This window comes from Polyodon spathula, chromosome 3, assembly GCF_017654505.1.
Source record: "Polyodon spathula isolate WHYD16114869_AA chromosome 3, ASM1765450v1, whole genome shotgun sequence".
Classification (NCBI taxonomy): Eukaryota; Metazoa; Chordata; class Actinopteri; order Acipenseriformes; family Polyodontidae; genus Polyodon; species Polyodon spathula.
In genome coordinates, this window is record NC_054536.1 from 35,892,753 (window position 1) to 35,919,940 (window position 27,188).

At 36.6% G+C, this 27,188-nt stretch overlaps 1 protein-coding gene across 5 annotated transcripts in view; it reads right to left on the bottom strand.

Moving 5' to 3' along the window:
* Nucleotides 1-27,188, bottom strand: part of LOC121313041 (serine/threonine-protein kinase PRP4 homolog) — a 38,633-nt gene that overhangs the window by 4,039 nt on the left and 7,406 nt on the right. For all 5 annotated transcript variants that reach the window (XR_005949941.1, XR_005949940.1, XR_005949939.1 and 2 more), the window contains exons 2-14: nt 22,215-23,453; nt 22,009-22,116; nt 14,177-14,338; nt 10,047-10,128; nt 9,659-9,866; nt 8,966-9,039; nt 6,779-6,869; nt 6,530-6,677; nt 5,470-5,607; nt 5,050-5,203; nt 4,831-4,945; nt 781-932; nt 35-121 (exon numbers count right to left, since the gene is read on the bottom strand). Coding sequence is in view for 1 of the 5 variants with exons in the window: in XM_041245164.1 (XP_041101098.1) it covers nt 35-121; nt 781-932; nt 4,831-4,945; nt 5,050-5,203; nt 5,470-5,607; nt 6,530-6,677; nt 6,779-6,869; nt 8,966-9,039; nt 9,659-9,866; nt 10,047-10,128; nt 14,177-14,338; nt 22,009-22,116; nt 22,215-23,453 (2,758 nt within the window). In the remaining 4 variants the exon portion in view is untranslated. The remainder of the gene's footprint in view (nt 1-34; nt 122-780; nt 933-4,830; nt 4,946-5,049; nt 5,204-5,469; nt 5,608-6,529; nt 6,678-6,778; nt 6,870-8,965; nt 9,040-9,658; nt 9,867-10,046; nt 10,129-14,176; nt 14,339-22,008; nt 22,117-22,214; nt 23,454-27,188) is intronic.

The window sequence follows — 27,188 nt, forward strand, 5'->3', positions numbered from 1 at the left end:
CAAAAAAAAGACATGATTAACATTTAATACATACCCTTTCAGTAACTTTATCTACTTCGATATACAAGAAGTTCAAATTCTGATCAAAGTGCTGGTCCTTGAACAAGCCTTTTCTTATCATCTGCAAAGGTAAAACAATACATTGGTTTGAAGCAAATTAAAGTCTTATGTCTAGTGATGTTTGTGCTCCACCATGTTGATTGGAGTTATCACAGTATATAAAGTACACTACACAAACCTAGTCTCCAGTATGGCTACACACAGGATTTTAACAGGACTACATATAAGATTTTCAGTACAGGATACTGAAAATGGCATACATCTCATGGCTATAATTTGGTATAGTACATGTGGAAAGGGGTCAAATTACTAGAAATATTAGAAAGGTTTGCTACCCCAATTATTAAAAGACCAAGATCTGATTTCTGAGATTAATACTAAAACCATTTTTCTGATACACATGTAACACTCAAAAGTTTGTACTGTCAAAACTTGCAGTGTGGTGTTTTTTCCTTTCCTAAGATTGTTAAGACTGATACAAATATCTGTTGGATTTCAGTCTTCATAACGTAATTTTCCTTGGAAAGAGGTCTAAGATTGCTTAAGACTGATGCAAATATCTTTTGGATTTCAGTCTTCAAAAGTAGTTTATTTTCCTAACCACAGTGGAGTGAAGATGGTATTTTAAAGGCTGTATAAAAGTGTATAATAGTAATTAGGTTTGCACAAAATGTAAAACTGCCACACATGACCTAGGCTTTTATCACCTCAAATCCTTACCTTATTTGGCATTTTGCCCTTAAGGTCCATTGCAAGTTTCACCATGTGGTTGTTCGTTTTGCCAGGAAACAGGATCTTTCCTGTGTAGAGTTCATAAAGTGTGCAGCCCACTGACCACATGTCTAACGCATAGTCATAAGGCTTTCCAATGACTAAAAAAAAAAAAAAAAAAAAAATCAACCTTTAAACATTATGGTGTAGAACTAGATTCTCAAAGCTCTTTACTTCAAACGATCACGTGTTTTTTTGTTGTTTTTGTTTTTTTTTAGGACTGTCAAGCGATTAAATTAATTGCAATTAATCTTGATTAATAAAATCTCAGTTAACCTTGGTTTTAAATTGCACATTTAAATTGATACAATTTCTGTATCCATCTCATTTAAGTTTGTTGTATTAGTGATGCTACTGTAATGTTGGAATGTATTTTCTATTGTTTTGGCCAGGTTACAGTATTTGCAATGATCAGATTTTATTATTAATGCTATTAGTGTAGAATTAATACAGCAAAAATGATTAGTTGGAACTGTGTTTTGTATTGCGATGCTAATGCTACTGTATCTTTAACCGGAAGACCTTACACAGTGTAATGTGGGTGCAGATCTGTGGTGAATTTGGTGGGGTCTTGGGACGAGGGTGAGAGGTCAATACCATGGGGTACTTTCAGCAAGTTTCATTGAGCTCTATAATCTAATGCTGTTACTAAAAACAACAAACCTGTGCCAAGGAAATAAAGAATTTCGAACAGAAATCTCATAATACACTTAACATTCCCAGCCGGTTCCTCTAAAGAGTACACAAACTTTATTGGTCTACACTATTATTATCATCACCACTCAGCATAAAAACCCTCTTAACCTATTTCTGGATTCTCTATAGTTTTATACTTTAGTGCTGGGTCAAATATCCAAACAAATATTTTTTTGATATGTATTTGGATACAAAATTCAGGTATTCATATTCACTAGAAATTACAAAAAATACCTTGCACTTGTTTACCTTGCACAAACATGGCAAATGAAAAGAGCTGTGTGATATATATATATATATATATATATATATATATATATATATATATATATATATATATATGCTATTGTCATAAGAAAAATATGTTTTTAAATGGTACGTCCTAAATTCCAAGAAACACTAACCATTTTAGAAAAACTGTTGAAAAAAACTCAGCACTAGAAAGACGCAGATACAGTATTTGGAAAACAGAAAGAACTAGGTCTTGAAGTTTTAGGTTTTTATTTTTGTTCACGTGACCGTGTTTTGAGCCAATTCCATTTTATAAACTGCCAATTACTAACCAAAGTTGCTTCTTTTTACCTTGATGTCCTGAGTGACTTGCTGATTCTGTTTCACCTTCTTCATTATTCAAACACAAGAGCAAGCAATGACATTAAATCACTTCCCCCAGATGCTACTTGAACTTGCATTTCATTCTCGCACTTGCCTAGGAACTAGGTACCTTCCAATATGTCCATTTCACGTTGTTCTTTCCCGCTAATTTAACAGAATGTTCTCATAGTTGGGATGTGGCGGATTAAGACAAAGGCAGGCCGTTAAAAGGAAAGTAAACACTGAAAAATTCAAGCCATACTTCTAAGAGTATGAAAACAATGTGCAGGGTAATCGAAAAAGACCTTATGCTGGCGTTCTTTTCATGATGCAGTGAATCAACATCTACCTGAAAGGCAGACACAGGCTTTGAAATTTGCAAAGGATTTAAAACATTTTGTGTGACCTGAGATAGGCAAGCATTCTTTACTTTCACAAAATAATTTGTTTTGTAAATGCATTATCTAAATGAATGTTATTAAATGGCATACTTCCTTTTGTTCATATTACATCATAAGACATACACACTTACAGGAAAGCACACCAGAGATAAATAGAAAATTCATAAGTTAAGAGCCCTCTTAAGAGATCATCTGTGTTAAGAGGCCACTATTAGACTGTTCCTTGAGTGGTCTCAATACAGGTTAAGCTCTTAAGCCTCTATTTAAAAGTTTTAGATCTCTATGGAAGGCTATCTTTCACAGAGTAACAGTAATGTCCTCCATAATTGTAAATAACATTGTTTAAAAATAAATGTGGTTAATGAAATAAAACAATGCTAGAATGTTAACAGGTCTGCAGCTGGTAGCTATGGAACAGCACTGGCTATAGCAAAGGGCCTACTTAAATCGCGGTAAATTTAAGTATTTTTCACGGGTAGATTGCGGAATAAAATTAGGATTTTGCGGACATTTCGTAGACCTGTTTAATCATGAAATAAACTAAGTAGACAGTATTTCAGAACACTATAAAGCCTAAAAATAGTGGAACTTGCTTACAAAATGCTGTCATTTGTTAAAGGCAAGCATGCAGCACCCCCCTGCCGTTGACTTGCCCATACATTGAGACTGCACGTCTGCATCCACTCAATTGGTTGGAACTGTAGGGCAAAGCTTTGCCAAGTTAAAAAAAAGTTATACAGATGTAAAACTCGATTAGAAACAGCCCCAAAACTCGGTTACCGAAGGGCATCTGGCATACTTTAATAAAGGCAATGTATGCAGCACGTTCGTTGTCGTGTTACTTGTCCCATCCGATAATTTTTTATTAGTACCGAGTCAAAACGAAGAGAACGTGGCTATTCGGGTCTAAAATTCCAACTGCGAGAAAGCAAGCAGCAGGTTCAGGCGAGGTGGCAGTGCTAGATAGTTTTAATACTGATTTAACTTGCAAACAGGAATACTTTTTGTCTGCGCTGACTTTCCAGTTTTGTTTCTGAAAGCTGTTTATTTTACGTTCTGCTCAGTAGCCTCTGTAGTAGCCTTTTGTTTAATGTGCGATTCTGAAGCTAAATAGCGATAGATCATATTTTCTCCACACATTAAGATATGCAAAACAATTACCTCAATCTGCATGTACAGTTTCGGAACAGCCGAAATATACTTTGCTTTTTCTGTTGTCCATTTATTTTACCTCCAATGCTGAAAACTATATTTTAGCAACCTAGATGAAAACAATTCAGCACCAACTTTTATCCCACCCCTTACTGCACAGTACAGGTCACAGAAAAGCAGTAAAGACGCACTGATAGGCTGATTAAAACTTTGTTGTCATTTGAACAGTAAACAACAACGTTAACCGCTTTTTGTAAATGTTATTTGTGGATGTTTTTTTGTTTTTGCTTTTTGCTTAAGTGCAATGCACACAGAACGGTGAAGGAATAAAAAAGGGCTATCTCCAGAAGGAAGATACGTTTGCGTCTCTTGCACTGTGCATTAGTTCATTTAAACGAGGTTACATTCCGTACTTGTCCATATGCATCGCGATTTAGGTATACCCCTAGTTATAGTATGCTACTTCGCTTGATTGATTTTGCAGTGATCCTGAATTTTTTAAGAGAGTACTCTGTTGAAACTGACTAAGGTTTTATTTGCCGTTTTGTTGTCTGTAGCAGAAAGATTACTAGGAGTGTACTGCATATTAAATAGAAGTGTATTGTATGTGAAAGCATGTTTAGCACACAGGTGGTACAGCAGACTAGATACACTTCTGTGATACTTGAACTCACTTTGACAGTAGAAACAAGTAACTCCCTTTCTATCCAATGAACCATCAGAAAGTTTAAAAAATAAAAACGTCCCATTCACAAGTCCTTCAGCTACAGAATGCAGTTCTGTGACTAATTTTATATTCAAAACAATGACTACTCTCATTCAATCCTAGCATGCACTAACGGTATGCTAAGAGGGAGAAGACAGGAGTGTGATTAACACGCGTTAAACAAATTTATCTACCGAAAAATGGACACGTAAATCGCAGAAGTTAACTGCGATTGACAGCCCTAGTTTTTTGCTTTCTGAAAACAATTTTGGTAACTGGAACTTGAGGAACCCGGTCAATACTGTGCTTAAAATAATGTAATTACCTCAGAAACAAATTCAAAATAATTACTGACAAAACATGAAGCATCCTCTACAGCCTGAAGGCAAACACTCATGAAAAATGCTAAAAAAAATAAATAAAACAAACATTTGTAAAAGCTTCACTTACTAATTTCAGGTGCCCTGTAGAATCGACTCACAAGGTATGGGGTGATGTCATTGTCTGCAACATGTGAAGCTGAGCCAAAGTCACACAATTTAAGAATTGTTTTGGATTCATTCACCTGTATAAAAAGGGCTTGATTAACAACTTTGACAGTTACACTTTTATAGTTTAAATGAAACACTTCAGAAGGTCCTGCTATAAATGCCACGATCTTAAACTTACCAGGATGTTATCAGGTTTGATATCAGCATGCAGGATATTACACCTTTTCAGAAGTTTCAGAGCCAGGAAAAGCTGCTGGCTGTAGGATCGAACTGCTTTTATATGGAGACCCACATCTTTGCCATACTTCTTCAAAACCTCACGCAAATTCATGCTGAAAATACAAAAGGTATTTTACACATTAACACTACTTTAGTTATGTACCTTTTTCAGAATGGATATGCCCTTCAGGTCTTGGTGATAAATTACTCTGCACAGCTGAAAATACTAATACAAGATAAAATCGACTGTTTACAGCCAAACACAATCAGAAACATCTACAAGACGTTTTGTGCAAAATCAAGGCACTTGTGTTCACCACGAGTGTGACCAACAGACAGACGTTTAGTGCAGAACGGGCCCTATTTTAAATTCTATTACCTGAGTGGCTCGAACACCAAACAGAGATGTTGCTTGTGGTAGAAATGCCTGAAAAGCCGTAAGCAATGAAACTTGTCATCTGGATCAGCATCGTTGAGTTTCTTTAAGAACTCCAGTTCTTTTAGTCCCGTCTTCTGCCTGTAAAGTATGACAATGTCAATAGGGCAGTAAGCACAGCTATACATGCACACAATATACAAAATAGACAATACCAATATATAAAAAGCATTACCAGCATATAAAGAGAATCTGTCTAAAAAGACATTACTTTGTAGCCCCTACTCATCAACATTATGTTATTGTCATGTAGAAACCAAAAATGCTCAAGTAAATATGTAACGACAATTAATAGCATGTATGACCAGATGTGTTTATTTGAGAGAGAGAGGAGAGATCAAACTTTCAAAGACCTTTAAGATCGTGAATGTACCACTATTTGTGTAAATCCCATAGGATCATTAAGTAACTAGCTGTGCTTGTATTATGAGATAATCTCGTTAGACTCCACAGAGCTATTAATGAATTCTTATTCTGCAACCCAGTGTTTTACTGGCTAGAAGTGCCAAACAATCCAAATGTTAACTGTTCATGGAAAGCGTATCCTATGAACTTCAAGCAGCTTGTATTAAAAATGTGTATTCTAGTGACACACCTGGAGTTATTTTCTCAAATCCCTTCACACAAACTTTACAACACTTCAGTTTAATTCCAGCAAATGGAATTCTAAAAAACACCATCATTACTATGCTTTTTCATCTGAAACACTGCAGTAGTTTGTTTCACTTCTACTGACAATGTATGCCTGCATCCATTTTTAATTAGGACAATTTCTTTAACTTTTCTTGAAACATAAGGCTACATTCATTTTGAAGTCTTTTGACTTTAGTTTTCTCTTCCCTTTTTAAACACTTAAAGCCACTACCTATATCTGGCATGCAAAATTCAAAACATTCAATAAATTGCCAACGGTTAAGTGTTTAAACTATTAGCACCCCTGCCTAAAACACAGGCTTTTCGGTTTTCAAAATAAAACCACACAAGGCTAATGAAAATTACTCACATGAGCTCATTGTTTCTAATAATTTTCACGGCCACCTCCTGGCTGGCTCTTGCCATATCTCTGGCTCGCACCACGTTACTGAAGACGCCCTGACCTGTATAGCCATAGACGGTGTATCGCTTGTCCAAAACCTCTCCGATATTCACACCTGTCAAACAGTATGGTTAAACATTTTAAGTCTGTTGTAACCAGGTTTGTGGCAGGAAATACTTAAATATAAAACACATACTAGGTTAACTTCTAACTTACGATAGTAGCCCTCTGCGTCGGTCCAGTTATCCCGGAGGTTGGGGTTTTCCTTGAAATCCTTGCCAATGCCAGCAGCTCTAAATCTTGCGCTCTGGAAGCAAAATGTTTATTTCAATTAACATAAATTAGCTCTTTTGTTACAAGTAGATGCCATTATGATACAGGTTTTTAGGTCGATCTATAGACCACTATAGCGACCTAAAAAGGCAAGCACTGTAATTTAACCAAATGAGTGAAATAGGGGTCTGCCGATTTATCAATTTGTACAGTGAACCGTGACTTTTTCTTCATGATACGATTGTCGATAGTGATCCCTAGATCAGCAGTTATATGTGAGATTGCATGCCAAAAACACTGTAGTCTGCAAAAAGTGCTTAGATTTATTTTGTGTCTGTTGAAAATCTGAGAATAAAATGTATTATGTACTCATGCATCCTCTCCTCACATTTTAAATCACTGTGTGTAAAGGATGTTTTTGTCAAACCTGCCGGAAACAAACCAGAAAGCTAAGTGGAGGCGGGTTATTGTTGATTGTAATAAAAAAAAAGTGTGTTCTAGAAAGTTCTAGAAATGCGTTCGAGTTCATCTTTGCCCTTGCCCTATAATAACCCCGTATCTTATATAACTTGTTTCTGTCACATTTATATAACTTGTTTTGGTTAGAATGTTCTAGGGAAAGGAATGGTTTATTCAGAGGGCCGAGCCTCGAGGGAGTGATCTGGCCAATTACTCTCTCGCATGCAAAAGCCTAACTTGGTAAGTTATAAAGGACGGGGTTCTCCCCTGCTCTGATGAGTCAGCCGTGAGGATTAGCATGCAGTCCTGCTCGGTAATTTCTTGGAGACAGCTGCTTTCTCCTACCAGGGTCGAAAGGCTCTCCCGATCCGCTTGGAAGGGTAAGAATTAGTTCAGTTGCGTCTCATGGATTGTATTGATCTGTGATTAATATAATCTTTGTATGTAACCTTGTTGGGTTGTGTCCCGTTAGGGATATCGTTATTCGCAGTATAGCATCTGTGTATGTAACTGTGTGTGTGTGTGTGTGTGTGAAATAATAAAGGACCTTTTAAAATTACTCTGTGAAGTAATTGTCTTATTTACTTCCACATCAACTTCCTTTTAAATTTAAAGTAATTAAATTTCACACAACATTGATCATGACAGTTAATTTAATGATGGAAGGCAATATGGCAAAATTCAACCAGTGTGCCAGAATACTTAAAATCATCTGTGTGGCCTTAATGTTTATTTTTTCCTTTTGCATAACCTGCCCTATGTTCCAGAGTCACATTGCTTAAGACTAAACTATGAGGCACGAATCAAGTACAGATACTTACGGTACACAACAAATCTAATTTTAAAACGACACCATCAGACCGACAATACATTGGTATGAGATCATCTTTTTCATCGCCATCACTGCTGAAGGCGACAATGTCAGATCTGAGCCAATGCAGTTATGGCAACATCTACTACTCGATATGTATAACCTACACAGAAATCATTAAATCGTTCAAAACTATCTTAAACATCTGTGCGCTCTAAAAAAACGTACCAGTATCTAGTGGATTTCATTTACATCTACAATATTGTAGAAAACAAATGCATACTCTGGAGATAAGGTGCACACTTCTTACCAATTATATTACTGAATTATAACAGCATGTAAAAAAGATACAAAATACTTTTATTTTTATATTTGTTTCCAAAAATTGTAATTGTACATTTTATTACTTTTGTATTCTTTACAGTATTTGTAATAAGGTTTAAGTCATTTTATTTTAAAGATTAATCAGAAAACAAAAATAAAGCAGGTTATTTGGCCAAAACCTGTTGTATTACAAACACTTGCACTATCAAATCGGAAGGGACAATTATGGGAAGGGATAATTATTGAGTTAAAGTTTCACACTTAATTTACTTTATCATGATACATAGAGACCCTAGTATTGCAATACATATCATGAAGACACTGCCGACACTCACTACTTAACAAATCTAAAATAAAAGAAATATTCTGAATTTAAAAGTAATACAACTTAGGGGATATGATTAGTAAATTTGGGACTAAGAAACACATTACCAAAATTCTGCAGTGCAAATGCTAGCACTAGGAGTGTGCACTCGCTACTTTATTAAATATAGTGTCATAAATACTATACAATGTCTGGAGTTTATAGTACTTACATCAAAATATGCTGCAAACATGTCATCAGATTCTGTAAACATATCTGGAGCCAAGGGCTTTTTTGGATTCAAACCTGCAAAATTTAAAATGATAATGTAAAACAAATGTAATTTAATTTGTCTAGGAGCTAATGTATAAGTGTGTGTATGGGCTTTATAGAGAAATACATAGCGTTCAGCCTTCTATTAGATATAAAGCACTCCCACTTACCATAATCAATAACTTCATAGACCAGTAAAGTTAATGTATAGATATAGGTGCACACTTCTTATATTACTAAATATAATACAAGATGTAAAATCTAGAAATGTTTTATCAAGTGAATTACGAATAACTGAGAACTCCCACATTTTACTTGATGCGATTACAGTTCTAATGTTATCTAATACTTAATAGCTAACAACAAATATTTAGAGAAGTCTTCCACAATGCCTTCAATGAGGACTTAAGTTTATTTTATTGTTTCTTTATATCTCACATACCTAAAAAACATATATAGAACAATTTCAGTGTGTTCAAAATTGTAATTGTTGCAACTTCTTTTCAACTTCATTAGACTCTTTTCCCCCCCCTTTCTCTATGTGAATCAAATATTACTGGCACTTGAGGTAGCTATAGCCATACAATAACTTAACTGGTGTATGAAAATAGGTACTGGTTTATGAAAAAACCTCCATGCCAAGCTTATTTACCATCTTTTTCAACTGCAATCAGGTTGTGCTTGGCTTTCACATTATCTTCGAAGGTGTCCATATTTTCCCTCTCATACTCCTTCACGTCTGCAGCCACCCTTTCCAAAATATCATCAGGAGAGGGTGAGCGACTGCGGGAGCTGCTCTGAGGACTGCTGGGCTCAGACGGTACAGACATGTTGCTGTCTTCATTAACAGACTTGTATTTCTGAAAAAAAAAAAAGTTGTCAGTTGTTAAAACAATATTGCTAAAAGTTATTAAAAAAAAAAAAGTTGAAAACCTTTTTATACTGATATAATAAACATTTCAATCCCAGTACCATAAAACCAAGCAAGAGCTCTAGCTCTAGTTTGTGAAATAAAAACAAACTAAAATAAGACCACATACCTGCACAATAGCCAGTCGCTGCAATCTTCTTTGTTCAATAAGGGCTTCCTCATCCTCGTCATCTACATCATAATCTTCCAAGCTGTGATTAAATATACAAAACAAGGCTACTGATATTGTCGGGAACAAACAGGTCAAAACTACTACCATCAGATAATTTTTATCTTAAGAATGGTTTCTGTGTCTAAGAATAAAGAAAGATATTGGGGAAAAAGTGATATTACAGGTTTATATAAATTAAGGCTGGGGCGATGCCTAATTTTTCACTATCGATATATCATTCTCCAAAAAAGCCGACGCCTTGATTTAGAAGTTATGAAAGTGGTAAAAAAAAATTAAATAAATGGGGAGCTTTGGATTATTATGCAACATTACAAGTAGCGCTCCCTTGCTAGAACGCGGGTCTCGGGGGACACACAATATGAGCGTTATAAATGGGGGAGGGGGGTGGGGGGCACCGCTAGACACAACACACATCTGACTAAAATAGAGAGTAAAATAACTCCATCTCTATAATGCACATACATTGAAGCAAAAATTGAACTTTCCATGAATTAACCATGCATAAAGCACCAGAAGCAACAGTATTATTTTACAAAAGAACAACAAAAGGTAACTTTCCCACTCGTTGATCATTTTAATCAGCAGTTTTTAGACAATAAATAGCCTGGCTAAATGGCAGTCAGGAGTTCAGTTCAAAGAGACAGACAAGCAAACCAAGAGCGAGAAGGTGAGCGGGTCGGTAGAGGGGAAGAGGGAATGGGCTCATCCCAGGTATGGCTTCCAGAGCGGGGCTGAAGCGAAGCTTAAGCGTCTTGTCTCACGGAGAAAGCTGCAACTCCTCTCGCAGCAAAAAAGTAAATAAATTGAGAGATAACCAAGTAATAGACCTAATATTTATTTAGTTATAAAATTAATGCTGAATAAGATGTCTATTATAAAGTGAGTACAACTTTTCTACAGTTCAGAGACAGAAACAGAAGTTAGACAGAGAAGTTTTTTACAGTTTGAACACTGATACTGTATTTACTGTAGAAATATTACATGAATCACTAGCATAGGTAATTGGGGGACATGCTGTAGGAACGTTATATATGAGAGCCTTATAGCGAGGGAGCACTTCATTATGCATATTAAACTGATTACATCAGTTTATGAACACACAGTAGTAATTACATATTTCTTTATCTTATTAGTGTTGATTTGTACCTGTTGGGTGTCAAAGCGAAATCCCCCAAAAAGTTTAAGTCCATAACCACTCAAAGTAACAACCAATCAAAAGAAAAACTATGCAGGACATCAATAAAACACAAACAAGAACAGCAGTGCATTTCTAAAAACGCAGATTTAAGAGACAGCGTTTCTCCTTTTCATCACCATCACATAAATGTTTATATTACAAAGTAGTTTATGCAACAAAATGTGCAAAAATGGTTCCACTAATGTATCAGAGCATCTTACCTGTTCACCGTTAGCCAAGAATTTGGACAAGTAAAACATCTAAAAAATCCTGGTTTTAAGACCATGGATGAGGCCTGCAAGGTTTTTATTGAGAAGTATGCCGACATCTTTCCCGCTTTCGCAAAACATTGCATCAATTGCAATTATGATACCTGTATCTTGTGTACCAGCAGAACAGGGTTTAGACCAGCAAACGCTCTCATCAAAAACAACATGACAATGTCAATGGAAGCTCTTCAGAATTCTTAAGACTTTGATTTGGAAAGAGCACAAGTCGTTTTTTGACTTGGGTGCTAAAAGGAAAACTTAAACTTTTAAAACAACAAAACACTAAATAGTTATGATGTTGACAGCTACCTGCACAGACATTGGTACATATTCTACAACACTGATTTTTACGTCTTGAACAAGGGATTTTCAAAAGAACAAGTTTGTCGTGAAACATTTCTATGTCTATTTCTACTACCATTACTGTGTACTGTTTTGCATATTAACTTCATTAACCTGAAATTGTTGCACTGGACAACAATATAAACTACGTTGATGCAATATGTAAAAACGCAGATGTTATAGCTGAAAACGCAGATTTTGAGATGGTATGCTATTTACAAACGCACATTTTTAAAGGCTAGCGCCACCTCTATCTCCTTAAATGGTCATGCAGGTTAGTTGTGTTACCGGAGTATCCCAAACATTACTTTCTTTACTTTTCTTTATTGTCATCTTACTTTAGAAAATAATTGTCAAACAGAAGGCATTGTAGCTCAGTTGATCCAATCCCATTAGTAAACACTCACAGGGGATGGGGCAGGGGTAATAAGTAGACTCAATTGCATGCAGATTCAGCAAGTCAGACCTGAGGAGAGCAGAGAAGCTCTGCGCTTAATACCAAAAATAATTGCAGATTCCAAATATAATACAAATAAAACCTATTCTTTGCTAAACCCTTTACACAAAAACGATGCACAGGCTTGACTATCAATAGATGACAAACAATACGATGCATCGCCTCAGCCTTAAATTTATATATATATATATATATATATATATATATATATATATATATATATATATATATATATATATATATATATATAAAATTAGAAGTCTCCTCCAGTGAGAAATCCCATCGAAGGAGAAATAAAGACAGCAACTCCTGTTTCAATTAAGTCCACAGCCCAAAGGAATTCTCAATAAAAGCAATAGTCTTTATTTGAACATATTTGAGCTGTGGACTTAATTGAAACGGGAGTTGCTGTCTTTAAACTCCTTTGATGGGATTCGTCACTGGAGATTAGATTTATATCTATATTTAATATATATATATATATATATATATATATATATATATATATATATATATATATATATATATATATATATATAAAATTTAAGGCTGAGGCGATGCATCGTATTGTTTGTCATCTATTGTTTGTATACCAGGACGAGGAACCCCGGATTTTACAAACCGTTCCTGAACACTTGTAGAGCTGGCATCTGCATTTTCTACATTAATATATACTCACACACAGTAATCCGTTATGTATAAACCTGGCACATATCTGCCCTAACCGTTTATCCGCCATGATCAATCTCTTCAGCAATGTTAGTTTATTATTAATATAGAACAGAGAAGACAGATATTGTCGATCCTACCAAAGTTTTTGTACACTGTTGTATGTACTTCGTGCACTGCCACTGCTGGTAGTGTCAGGTGAGCTGTTCAGTGTGTTGATATGTAAATAAATCCTGTTCACCTGCGGGGCGTATCAACTTCAATCTCTGTCTCGATCTCCAGCCTGTCACACAGCAGCGAATGCACACACCCACATGGCTAATCTGATAAGCATAAATGCCCTGCATCTTTCTAAACAGATTTAGGGGAGCTCCCTAATAAAACTGAATATCAAAACAATAATTGTGTGAAAATAGTAATTGTTACAGCTGTGTATAATGGTATTTAACCCTTTGCGCGCCTGTGCCAGACAAAGTCCAATATTACAACTTTTCCTTTCCGGTCCGGTGAAAAAGCAGAGAAAAGTTTAATGGCAGAGGCGCAGAAAAAAGCCGAAAAATAAATAAATGGCAGCGGATCTAAGCAACACGCATAGTCCCTTCACCACAGACATAACATGGACACAAACAAACAAGATAGCTGCCTCCACATCCAGCACTCAAATCGGAAACATATGCCAAGCTTTTTGAGATGTTACAGTAACAAAATATTGACTTGGATAGCATTATTGAGGAGTTTGGTGATAAATCAAGTGATCAGGAGATGATTTATCAGTATGTACGACTATGAAGAGATGTGATAAATACAACAATGGGTGGGGCAGGGCTGGAGTTGCAGTACTGAGTGTCCTGTTGATATGCAGTGCCTTTTAAACCTGTTTTACTGTGAAAAAAAAAAACTTAACAGCGCATGTAAAATAAACAGCTCGTGTAAAAATAAATTTCGAAGTGCTTGACAGGTGCTGAATAAATGGACTGCAAAGGGTTAAAGTAGGACTCATTCATCCAACTTTTTACATATCCGCCCTTACTCTGGCGCGACCGCAGTCAGATATGGACAGAAAACACACACATAAAACAACATAACGCCACCATGAATTAAAAAAAAAAATAATAATAATTATATATCACACAACTAAATGGACAATTCTTACACTTCATCAGAGGAAGATTCCTGATCAATTTTCATCCCTTCAGAAAGGCTGCCTTTAAACTTGTCCTCATCTCTGCTGCGCCTCCGGCGTCTATCCCTGGACCTAGACCTCCGCCTCTGTCTGGATCGGCTTCTTCTCATCATTCTGTCTCGATCTAAAGATCTGAAGAAAACAAAAACATAACCAAGTGAGAATGTGTCACTGTCTGTCAGGAGAGACAAAGAAACTTAAACATTTTTAAATGCAGAGAAATTCTTGCAGAGAAAACTTAAGTCTACTTTTCAGTCCACATGTTTGGATTTTAGTAGCACTGAGACGGTTTAACAAATAAAGACCCTGAAACCTCAAACAACCCTTGTATAAAATTCCTTGATTTGACCTTTGAACCTGTAGTACAATTATACAATTTCCAGTTAATTCATTGGGATTCTCGGAGATAAATGATGGAAATCTAATACCGACGAGCATTTAAAAAAAAAAAAGTAAAACCAAAAATATAGCAAATTAGTAGGGATGGGAATGTTAAATGTTTAAACACTAAAGAAGTGGTCAAACATTTAATAATATGTGTAACACGGCCGTCACTTGCGGTTGTCCGTTTGCCCCTATGATTGAGACCAAGGACGCAGAAATTGATTTATTAGCACTTCCGCGCTATTTTTAATACATAAAAATTAAATAAACAAAATCCTATCTCTGTGTTGCCGCACTGACTACCAGACGGCTAAGCCATTTACCTGTCATCAAAACAAACAAACCACACAGGGTTAACACCACACTTACTTTTTATCATAGACTGCTCGGAAACAGAGTACACCTCTTCTGCTTCCTTCTACTCAGCAGCCTGGCTGCTTTCTTAATATACCCTGCACCTGGCTCTAATTTACAATAGCCAGTTGCAGGTGAAAATTAACTAACAAACAATTATCAAATACAATTAAACCATAAAGAAAACAATTAAATGAACGTGCATATGCACGTGTTTTTTGGCAGGGAGGATTTTAACCCTCTCGCATATGCTAGACGTATAACCGGTCACGTGACAAATTTCAAACTCATATTTTTTTTATTAATTTAATCAGACAGTAGTGCGTCGCGTATTACAGTGGTGCGCAAACTTTATATGCAGCCCCCCTTTTTTTAGCATACAATTTGTCGTGCCCCGTCGACACACATATTAAAACGGTAGAACTTACTGTTAAATTTATACTTTACAAAATTTTTGTGGGTTTCTAAATAAAATCAGTGAATTTTAACTTTTCTTTACACTTGGCAAGTCAACATTTAGTTAACATTTCTAACAAATAAAAGGCTAGTCACACTACAGCATTTATTCGCAATGTTTTGAAAAAAATCGAACCTATGGAGTTGAATGCTACCATTCACACTTGAGCGTAACCACAACGAAAAAAAACAATCGAAACAGGTTTGATTTCTGGACAGAAAATGCAGCGATTTTTTAAAATATATTTGAAGGCAATATGAAATCAGGTGCAGGATGCCGCATTGTTCCGATGGAGAAAAAAAAAAGCGATGAATGTGGGGTTCACTTTATAATAAAATACCACTGAACTGCGTATACACGCTGCAGACAAAAAACATACTGATGTGCAAGACAAATAACTAATAAAATAAAAAGAGAGGTAGCCAACATTAAGTAATAAGAGTCGACACAGAGGGCATTACCAGGGATTCACCGTTTGGGGTCTTATTACTTATAAACACCACTGTTGCAGCAAAATTAACTAAAGTTGGTATTTATTTTAACTTAATTTATTTTTCTTTTTTGTACGTGTCCTTCCACATAAGCACGCTAAAATGAACATTCTATAAATATAGTCCTCCATTCGTCCAAACATCATTTTTAAAACTGTATATTTTGATTTTTATTATGATTATTATTTACCTTAGTACTTGATTTGAATAATTGTAGATGCGTTTTTTAAAAACACTTTAATTCACTAGTGTGTGCATTAGCCTCCGAATTACAAAACATTGTTGGACATTGTTTGAGTTTAATAAATATATATCTTATTGAATAAAGATATCAATTTTTAAAAAATAAAACGTGTTATTTATTTGTTATTCTTTACAAAGTGTTACCCCTGGTCATAAGGTCAATTGTAACATCGACTCCTTGCATTTGAAGCAATATTGCTGTCTTTATATTAGCTCCACAAACATAAAAACGTTGGGAATTTGTAACAGACAGATGTAAGCTGTTTGTATCAAATGGTTAATGGAGTAATGATGCAAAACGTAAAAACTGTTACAACTGTCCCCGGTCTCCTCTATTGCTGTGTGTTGCAGTTATATAAAAGCATTACTTAAAAAAAAAAAAAAAAAAAAAAAAATATATATATATATATATATATATAAAAAACATATTAATATGTTTTATGTTTTTATTGATGATATGTCATACCTGCTATTTGTTTTTACCACTACGCAAACTGCACCTCTTTAACCATTGTTTGCATTTAATAATACAACTTATTTTCACAGGTAGTAAAGCAATTTATTTATTTTAAAATTCAACTTAGTGTTAACTGTAATTTTGATTTCCTCACATATTCTCACTTATTTTCTGTTTGTATTGCATATCTATTTAATCTCTGTACAGTGTCAGGTTTACAATTTGAAAAAACAGCACTGACTGCCACAGCAAGCGAAGGAGGCAGAGAAGGGAAAAGGGGAAGAGGAAGGCAGAGGTCCCACCGCTGTTCCATGGCCAACAGTTTTTAAAAAATGTTTCAAATTCTTTACACGCGCTACAGAGATTTCAGGTAAGAGAAAAGAGATTTCAGAGTAAATAAAATGTCTCTATTAGATGCTGTGCGCTTGCTAAAGCATGCTTGGAACTCTGTCAGTCAGCAAACAATGCAACGTTGCTTCAAAAAGCTGTGGACAATGTGGGAATGGCCCAGATTATGGACTGGGGAAGGGGATGGGAGTACTCTGTAAATAATGTGTTATTCTTGTTCAGATCTGTTGGCATTCTGGTGCTTTTGTGACTTAGAGCTGAAAGACTGCCTCTGTGTGAGGGCATCGCTGAGAGGGTTGGGAGCAGATCTGACATAACTAGTCAAGAGACAGGAAGTGTTGGACCGATGAGTGAGGAAGGGGGAGAAACTTGGGTGTGTGTGTGAAGATAAGTTTGAGAGAGAAGCAGGACCTGGCAGCGGGAGAATTGAGAGAGAGAGAGAGAGAGGAGGTTGAGTTTGCGAGTGAGAGGAGGAACGAGAGCCATTGTTCACTAAAAGCTAAAAAAAAAAATAATAAATGCAGCCGTTTCCTACTGCTTTGAACCGTAACTTGTCTGTCTCCGTCTCAATCTTCTTTCACTCAGCAGCGAATGCACGCATCCACATGGCAGACTGCTGCTCTGTCACAAGCATTAATACCCTGTATCTAAACAAGGGATTTCGGGGTGCTCCCTAATAAAAGCTGAATCTCAAATCAATAATACAGTACAGTAATTGTTACAGCTGTGTATAATGGTATTTAAAACAGGATTCTTTTATCCGCCTTTTTACATATCCACCCTTACTATGGTCCTATCACAGTCAGATATGCGATGTATCACTGTACTTTTTATTACATTATTAGGTCTTAATGCATCCTTTTTATTAGTGTAATGAGTGTCTTAAAGATTGTTAACCACATACACACTGGTTTGTTTCGAGTGCTGTACTGGTGATTGGGGGACAAATTGAATTTCCGGTTATTGTGTGGGTGTTTAAATCATCCATCGCTTACTGCGGGTTAATCACATGAACACAAATGCATCAGTTCTAAGCAGTGGTGACTGTACCTGACCATATACAATTAACTGCACAAAACATCATATTCATTACTTAATTTACTTGATCGTGTGTTAGACTGGCATTTAAAAATGGGACTTGTGGCAATGTCTGGGAGGTTTATTTACACTAGTATGTAGAGGAGAGTGGTGAGTACTCTGAAATTGTAATGTTTAAGTACTCGTGCAATGTATTTCTTGAAAACTCCACCCTTACTGTCAAAGACAACAAACTTTCTCATCTCCAAGGCAGACCTTTTAATATCAGTCACAGTGCCCTTTCCAATTCCAAAATCTTGTGCTATTTTATCCCTGGTAACTCTCTTTTCCATAAGTGAAAGTATTTAAGTTATTTATGATTATTTTATTTTCTGCTGCACATGGGAAACTAACTATACAAGGCGACCTGACCAGGAACTAAACATTCTGCGGTTTAGTTCATATCACTATGTAACACAATTTTTGTTCCTGGGTAGTAAGTGTTATTTCCTAACTGCTTATGCCTCAAAAGTATAGAAAATGGCTATTATTCCCCACAGACTTTGCTTTTGTGACCAGAACAGTGATATTTCAAAATATCACTATTTCCAATGTGAAAACGGGCAAATGTGTGTCTTTTCGTTCACATAAAGCCAGAAAAAAACATATGAATCCAAATTAACATGTATTTATACAAAAGTAATACAAAAATGACTACAAAAGATTTAGAAGAGAGTAGTTTTTCGAGATTTACGATTATACTGTATTTACAGTATAATCGTAAATCTCGAAAAACTACTCATTTCTAAATCTTTTGTGGTAGACACCAAAATCCAAGCTGAACTGGACAAAACTCACAAAAACAGTAAAATATTTTCTCAGACTACTTTGTTTAATGCTGACATTAGGAGAACCATGCAGAATTGTGTTCACTGCATTCTCCTACTGTAGGCATTCAAGAAATGTATTCATTAAAAATAGAAGTACTCCCCCGGTGCTTTCTTCCACAGCAATATGCAAAAACACACTTAAGGCAAAAGTTGCCTGTAAGCCCCTCCATCATTGCCACCAGTGTCCCAAGGCACCAGCACATGTAATCTACAACCCATTCACAACCTTGCTCAGCATCAGCTGGCCCGTTCTGTCGCAATTCTATTGAATTCGGTCTAATCTTGTGCTGCGAGAAAATGACTTATTATCATAATGTATTACTGTTGCCATTCTTTTTACTGTGCATCTCCCAGCACTAAACCACGAGAAAGACGTACTGTATTATTGGTTAATGACTGGCAAACAGAGGGAAAGAAGCTGTTAGACCGAGCTCAACATGGCCGTGCTTCCAGGAGTTTTCAATAACACATGTTCACTGGCAGTGTCACTGTGATTTTTCCATCTGTGAGCACCATGCCAACTCAAAAACGTTTAAAAAGAAAGAAGGAAGAAGTGCTGTCTAAAGCGGCAGCCAAGTATTCTATGTGACGAAGTACAAGGTAAGAAATTGAGTACACAACAATTTGTTCAATATTAATGTGAACTTACAGTTGTCAAGTACTGCAGAAAGGAAGACATTAGACTGAATGAAATTGAACTGTGACAGAATGGGCTTAAAATTGCAATACTTTAAAAAAACAATGGTGTAATACAAATTCCAACTCCTTTCATGTCTTCAGTGTATATACAGTGCTAATTTATAGACATTTCAATGACCGTTGCTATTTTGTAATTCGGTGTTATTCCCCAAAACGCTAAAAATGAACACACAATAAGTAGATAATTATTAGTTTTGCTAAAATTCTTACCAAAAAAAACAGACAAAAACTAAGCAAATAGCTATGACACGGTTCAAGTAGCAGATCCCTGTGCTATGAAACAAGTCGGACAGATAACATAATAGTGGACAAAACATAGCCTTACGTAGTTCTGCTTTAACAAGCAAAACGTGTGCTTTCACGAAAGGGGTTAGAATGTGTATGCTTAAAAATAGCATACCTTTTTTCCCCTGAACTGAGAGTCCAGTAATGCACCACAACAAAACTGTAAATCCTTTGTGACTGTAGATTTCAAAAACTCTCTCAAATTAAACATCTAACATTACGTCCGTCCAGCTGTTCATCATTGTGATGCAAAGCACTCTCCACTGCCTGACGAAGTTTCTATTTCAATTTTTTTTTTTTCTTCCCCCAAAGCTGAGTTGTTTGCATAGGTTTTGTAACAGTGGTTAGCAAACTACACTGCAGACCGAATAACTCATCTGACCACTACCGTTAAACTCCAGCCATGGTTAAATCTTCAGCCAGATTGCCTGAAAATCTATCTAACTTTCCCTTCACTACATGTCTTATTTGTGCTGTTGTATCAGTAAGGCTGTATCTAAGCCTCTAATATAATTATGTATTCAGTGGTGTGTGACCAGAGTTTAGTAAAAATACCCTGAATATTTATTAACTAGAAATTTTGTACTTAGCTTTTATTTTATGTCCATAATCTGTTAACCTGAAGTATGGTATAATACTTTTCTCTGCGACTGCATAAGACTTTGATGGAACCAATTGCTAACGCTGCTCGACCCATGAATGATCTGGACCAGGTAATACGGTCTCCCATTCTTCCATTTTTGTATAGCAAATGGCTATTATTCCCCACAGACTTTGCTATTGTGACCAGAACAGTGCTTTTCAATGACTTTCAAACAGAGGGAAATGAAGCTTTTAGACCAAAGCTCAACATGAAACCAGTGCTTCCAGGAGTTTTCAATAACACATGTTCACTGGCAGTGTCACTGTGATTTTTCCATCTGTGAGCACCATGCTGAACTCAAAAACGTTTAAAAAGAAAGAAGGAAGAAGTGCTGTCTAAAGCGGCAGCCAAGTATTCTATGTTGAATTAGAAGTACAAGGTAAGAAATTGAGTACACAACAATTTGTTCAATATTAATGTGAACTTACAGTTGTCAAGTACTGCAGAAAGGCTGGCCCGTTCTGTCAGAAAAGAATGAAATTGAATCTGTGACAGAAAAGGATTAAAATTGCAATACTTTGCAATAAAAATGCAATGGTGCAATACACATTCTAACTCCTTTCATGTCTTCAGTGTATATACAGTGCTAATTTATAGACATTTCAATGACCGTTGCTGTTTTGTAATTCGGTGTTATTCCCCAAAACGCTATTCTATGTGACGAAGTAATGCAGACTAGACTGAATGAAATTGAACTGGGACAGAATGGGGCTTTAAAATTGCAATACTTTTAAAAAAAACAATGGGGTACTACAAATCTCAATTCCTTTCATGTCTTCAGGTATTATACAGTGCTAATTCTCTAGACCATTCAAATGACATGCTATTTGTAATGCGGTGTTAGTCCCCAAAACGCTAAAAAATGATCAAAATAAGTAGATAATTATTAGTTGGCTAAAATCTATTCTTTACCAAAAAAAACAGCCAAAAAATAAGCAAATAGCTCTTATGACACGGAGTTCCAAGTAGCAGTATGAAACAAGTCGGACAGATAACATAATAGTGGACAAAACATAGCCTTACGTAGTTCTGCTTTAACAAGCAAAACGTGTGCTTTCACGAAAGGGGTTAGAATGTGTATGCTTAAAAACAGCATACCTTTTTTTTTCCTGAATCGAGTGTCCAGCAATGCACCACAACAAAACTGTAAATCCTTTGTGACTGTAGATTTCAAAAACTCTCTCAAATTAAACATCTAACATTACGTCCGTCCAGCTGTTCATCATTGTGATGCAAAGCACTCTCCACTGCCTGACGAAGTTTCTATTTCAATTTTTTTTTTTTCTTCCCCCAAAGCTGAGTTGTTTGCATAGGTTTTGTAACAGTGGTTAGCAAACTACACTGCAGACCGAATAACGGTTGTTGGGGTAATTGTCAGAATGATACAAGTGGCCACTCAGGTCTAGCCTAACCAGTCTGCAGTGTAGTAAAAGGGTCTCAACAAAGCAATGTTTGGTACCCAGATTGACGTTCCTCATGCCGCTAGTATTTTACTGATTAACTGAACAAAGCAGATACCCCAATAAAGACCTACCTCCTCCTGAAAGGAGATCTGCTCCTGCGGCGTGGGGACCTTCTCCTCAGTGGGGACCTACTGAGCCGTCTCCTGGGGGGCAGTGGGCTTGCATCCCGTGGTCTCATTCTGCAAAGCAAAAAAAATAAATTGTGTAGTAAGGAGGGAAAAAATTAAGTTAGAACATTATTGCAGTGTTTTCCTCTTGGTACAAAGACCAACAATACCTGACTGGTGAAGGTCTCTGTCGATCTAGTTCTCGCCGCCTCCGATCAGGTGATCTGCTCCTTGCCCTTTTAGAGGGAGATGTATTTCGGGAGGGAGACTTCTTATCTGTTACTGCAGCAGCAGAAGAAGTGGGTGACCTGCTGCGCTTGGATGGCCTCTCTCTCCCTTTTGGGGAGGAGCTGCGATGTGGAGGGCTGTGTCCACGTTTCCTGCTAGGGGACCGATTTTCCTTTCCTGAAGAGGCATCCTTTGAAGGAGACTTAGCAGGCTTCTTGTCTCTCTCAGTCTCTGACCTTCTAGACTTTCTCTCCTTGGACCTGGACTTCCGTTCCCGGGATTTGCTCCTCCTCTCTGCCGGGGGAGATTTGGACTTTCGGCTTCGCTCCCTGCTTTTGCTCTCTTTGACAGGAGGTGACTTCTTCCTTTCCTTTGCTCTACTCTTTTCTATTTCAGTGGTGGTTGGGGATGTTGATTTCTTAGCCCGCTCTAGTGAAGAACGCCTCTTGAATGTTGGGGACTTGGACTTTTTTGTCCGCTCTTTGGACCTGCTTCTTCTTGCAGGGCTCTTCGAGCGTTTCCTTTCTTTTGATCTGCTCCGTGCTTTTGTCTTTTCCTTCGTACCTCCTTCACTGGTGCTACCCTTATTTTTCTTTTTATCAGATTTATGCTTCGCCCTGTCTTTGGACTTACTCCTGCTCCTCCTCTTTGAGCCTGACTTGCTGTCTGCAGGCTCTTTTTTAGCTTTGGAATCCTTAACAAGCTGCGAGCCCTGGCCTTTGAGGGCCAAAGCACTGGAAGGACCTCGTGCACCATTTCTCATCCTGTCCTGAATCTCACCTTCCTCCTCTGAACCCGAGTTATAACCCTGTAATATTAAACCCATTCCTGACTTAACCTTCCCTTCCATCAGTTCATTATCTAGCTCTGCTTTTATCATTGCCCTCTGTTTCTCCAGATCTTCCAAGACTGCCATGTCATCAAACTTGGGTGGTTTGGAAGGGGCGCCATCTTGTTTGTTGGCATCAGATGTTTCCTTGCGCTTGTGTTTCTTATGTTTATGCTTGTGCTTATGCTTTCTGTCCTTCTCCTCTTCAGAGGAGTGTTTGTGTTTCTTGTGTTTACTCCTGTGTTTGTGTTTCTTCTTCTTGTGTTTGCTGGGTTTGGACTCAGCTTTTTCTTCTGGCATGTCTCCATTTTCTTCACTTCCGCTTTTCTCAGAGCTCTCTGCATCTTCTCCTCTGTATAAACAAACAGAATCAATCAACCAATATGAACAAAAACTATTTTTGAAAAAGACAACAGATTTAGGGGAGAAAACTTAAGGCCACCCAAATTTACCCACACATGTTCTCACCATCTGGCATTCGTTATAGTCGCACGCCACCACCAGCCGTGGAAACTTTTTCTCCAGCACCTGTGTTATCAACTAGGGGTGGGAATTTCGAGTAATTTAGTGTTCGAGTACTCGAACCTAATGCCAGACAATATTATTCAACATGCACTACAAAAATTACCATGTTAACACTAGAACTGCCGGCTGTCATTATGACACTATTTTAAACATCAATATTAAAAATTAAAGACAACTATCTGATACAACTCAAAAGTTTTATTCAATCACATCTTGTGAAACATCTGAACACCTGAAACACCGTTTTTAAATGACCAATTAAATATATAAAGGGTATATTTTCTAACTTAACCACTAATGTTCTGCATTTTTGGTTTTTATCTTTAAAAAAAATTGCGCAAATTTTTCAGAGTTTATTTTACATATATTAAATAGGGCTAAATTCAGTACAAAATTGTTTTTAATTGAAATATCGGGAGAGAAATCAAAAAAACACTTTAAATGTGGAATATGACGAGTAGCAGTTCCGGTTTCTGATTAGTAACGTCCCTGGCATGTATGATGAAGCAGCATCTGTGCAAGTTGAAGCCATATTTCAGTTAGCTGGTATTTTGCGATCGTTTGGGCAATCACTGTGCCGACGGAAATAATATATACAGGCGGTACGAACATGTCATCAGGACAAAACAAGCGAGGTTTATTCACCTTAAATCATAAAAAACTAAAACTGACAACTAAAGTAAATATTTACAAATAAGATTCACTGCGTTAGGCAGTGTTTTACTACAGACAGTACTGTTGCACAAAGTCCCCAATACATACCTCTCTGCAATAAACAGTGGCTGTCCAGCAAAGCACAGCGCTCTGACAAACTCATTAACTAGCATTCTGCGCTTTCTTTTTATACTTTGAAACATTTGTTTTCTATTGAAAATTCATAAACTGACTTAGGTTTTTCTCTCCATCCCTCATACACTAAAAATAAAAAGTATTTCAATTCAGTTTTTGATAAAGACAGTACTACGCCCAGCAATTGCCACAATAATCAGACTTTGATTGGCCAACATAATCAGGTGATAGTGTTTGTGAAGTGACAGAGAACCGCTTTTCAATGTTATTTGATCCTCTGACGTCTAAACATCTCCTGTATCCTAAGATATACAGTGTAGAGCTGTTTACTACAATGTCAGAGTCAATAAATAGCATTTTAATGAAAATATTATCTATTTCCTAGAAACCAGTATTGGTAAAATATTGAGACAAAAAATTGGGTATAAATCAGTAAAAACCAACGTCCACTTAAAAAAAAAAAAAATCTGAATTTTACCAAAAAATTACAGGAAAACCGGAAACGTGGAACACTACTTACCACACAAAGCACTACTTCAAAAAATGAAAAATATAATGAAATACACATTTTAAAATAAACTAGTGTGTAAATAGGTATATGCACATACAAGACTGTAAAAACAAAAGTACTTTTTAATTTAAAACAAAAGCAACATGTGTTAGCTCTTGTGCGGGTAATTTGGTGCAGCACAGAATCCAGCTTGAGCTGCTTTGTAATTTTCTGATTGAAATGTATCTGCTGAAGCATGGCTAGCTTCAAGATGAAATCTCTCCTACTGATATTTTCCCTGGTGCATTCCTTGTACACAACAAAGGAACTGTTGGCTGCTGGGTCCAGTAGAGATAACAAGATTGTGTGTGTGTGTGCATGTGAAATATATATATATATATATATATATATATATATATATATATATATATATATATATATACATATACACACATAATATATATATATATATACACACACACACACACACACATACATACATATATATACACAGTATTGTGCAAAAGTTTTAGGCAGGCGTGAAAAAATGCTGTCAAGTAAGAATGCTTTCAAAAATAGACATGTTAATAGTTTATATTTATCAATTAACAAAATGCAAAGTGAGGGAACAGAAGAAACATGTACATCAAATCCATATTTGGTGTGACCACCCTTTGCCTTCAAAACAGCATCAATTCTTCTAGGTACACTTGCACACAGTTTTTGAAGGAACTCGGCAGGTAGGTTGGCCCAAACATCTTGGAGAACTAACCACAGTTCTTCTGTGGATTTAGGCAGCCTCAGTTGCTTCTCTCTCTTCATGTAATCTGAGACAGACTCAATGATGTTGAGATCAGGGCTCTGTGGGGGCCATACCATCACTTCCAGGACTCCTTGTTCTTCTTTACGCTGAAGATAGTTCTTAATGACTTGCTGTATGTTTGGGGTCGTTGTCATGCTGCAGAATAAATTTGGGGCCAATCAGATGCCTCCCTGATGGTGTTGCATGATGGATAAGTATCTGCCTGTACTTCTCAGCATTGAGGAGACCATTAATTCTGACCAAATCCCCAACTCCATTTGCAGAAATGCAGCCCCAAATTTGCAAGGAACCTCCACCATGCTTCACTGTTGCCTGCAGACACTTATTCGTGTACCGCTCTCCAGCCCTTCAGCAAACAAACTGCCTTCTCCTACAGCCAAATATTTCAAATTTTGACTCATCAGTCCAGAGCACCTGCTGCCATTTTTCTGTACCCCAGTTCCTGTGTTTTCGTGCATAGTTGAGTCGCTCGGCCTTGTTTCCACGTCGGAGGTATGGCTTTTTGGCCGCAGGTCTTCCATGAAGACCACTTCTGACCAGACTTCTCCGGACAGTAGATGGGTGTACCAGGGTCCCACTGTTTTCTGCCAATTCTGAGCTGATGGCATTGCTGGACATATTCCGATTGCAAAAGGAAGTAAGCATGATGTGTCTCATCTGCTGCAGTATGTTTCCTTGGCCGACCACTGCGTCTACGGTCCTCAACGTTGCCCGTTTCTTTGTGCTTCTTCAAAAGAGCTTGGACAGCACATCTGGAAACCCCTGTCTGCCGGGGAGAGACCTTGCTGATGCAGTATAACTACCTTGTATCTTGTTGCTGTGCTCAGTCTTGCCATGGTGTATGACTTTTGAAAGTAAAGTCTGTCTTCGGCAACCTCACCTTGTTAGCTGAGTTTGGCTGTTCCTCACCCAGCTTTATTCTTCCTACAAAGCTGTTTCTGTTTCAGATGATTGTGTTTCAACCTACATATTGAATTGATGATCATTAGCACCTGTTTGGTATAATTGTTTAATCATACACCTGACTATATGCCTACAAAATCCCTGACTTTGTGCAAGTGTACCTAGAAGAGCTGATGCTGTTTTGAAGGCAAAGGGTGGTCACACCAAATATTGATTTGATGTAGATTTTTCTTCTGTTCACTCACTTTGCATTTAGTTAATTGATAAATATAATTAACATGTCTATTTTTGAAAGCATTCTTGACAGCATTTTTTCACACCTGCCTAAAACTTCTGCACAGTACTGTATGTGTGTGTATATATATATATATACATATACATACATATATATATATATATATATATATATATATATATATATATATATATATATATATATATATAAAATATCTATAATATTATATATATATATATATATATATATATATATAATATATATATAATATTGTAGGTTTGTAGGTTATACTCAAAATAAAAACATTTATTAAAGTCAGCCA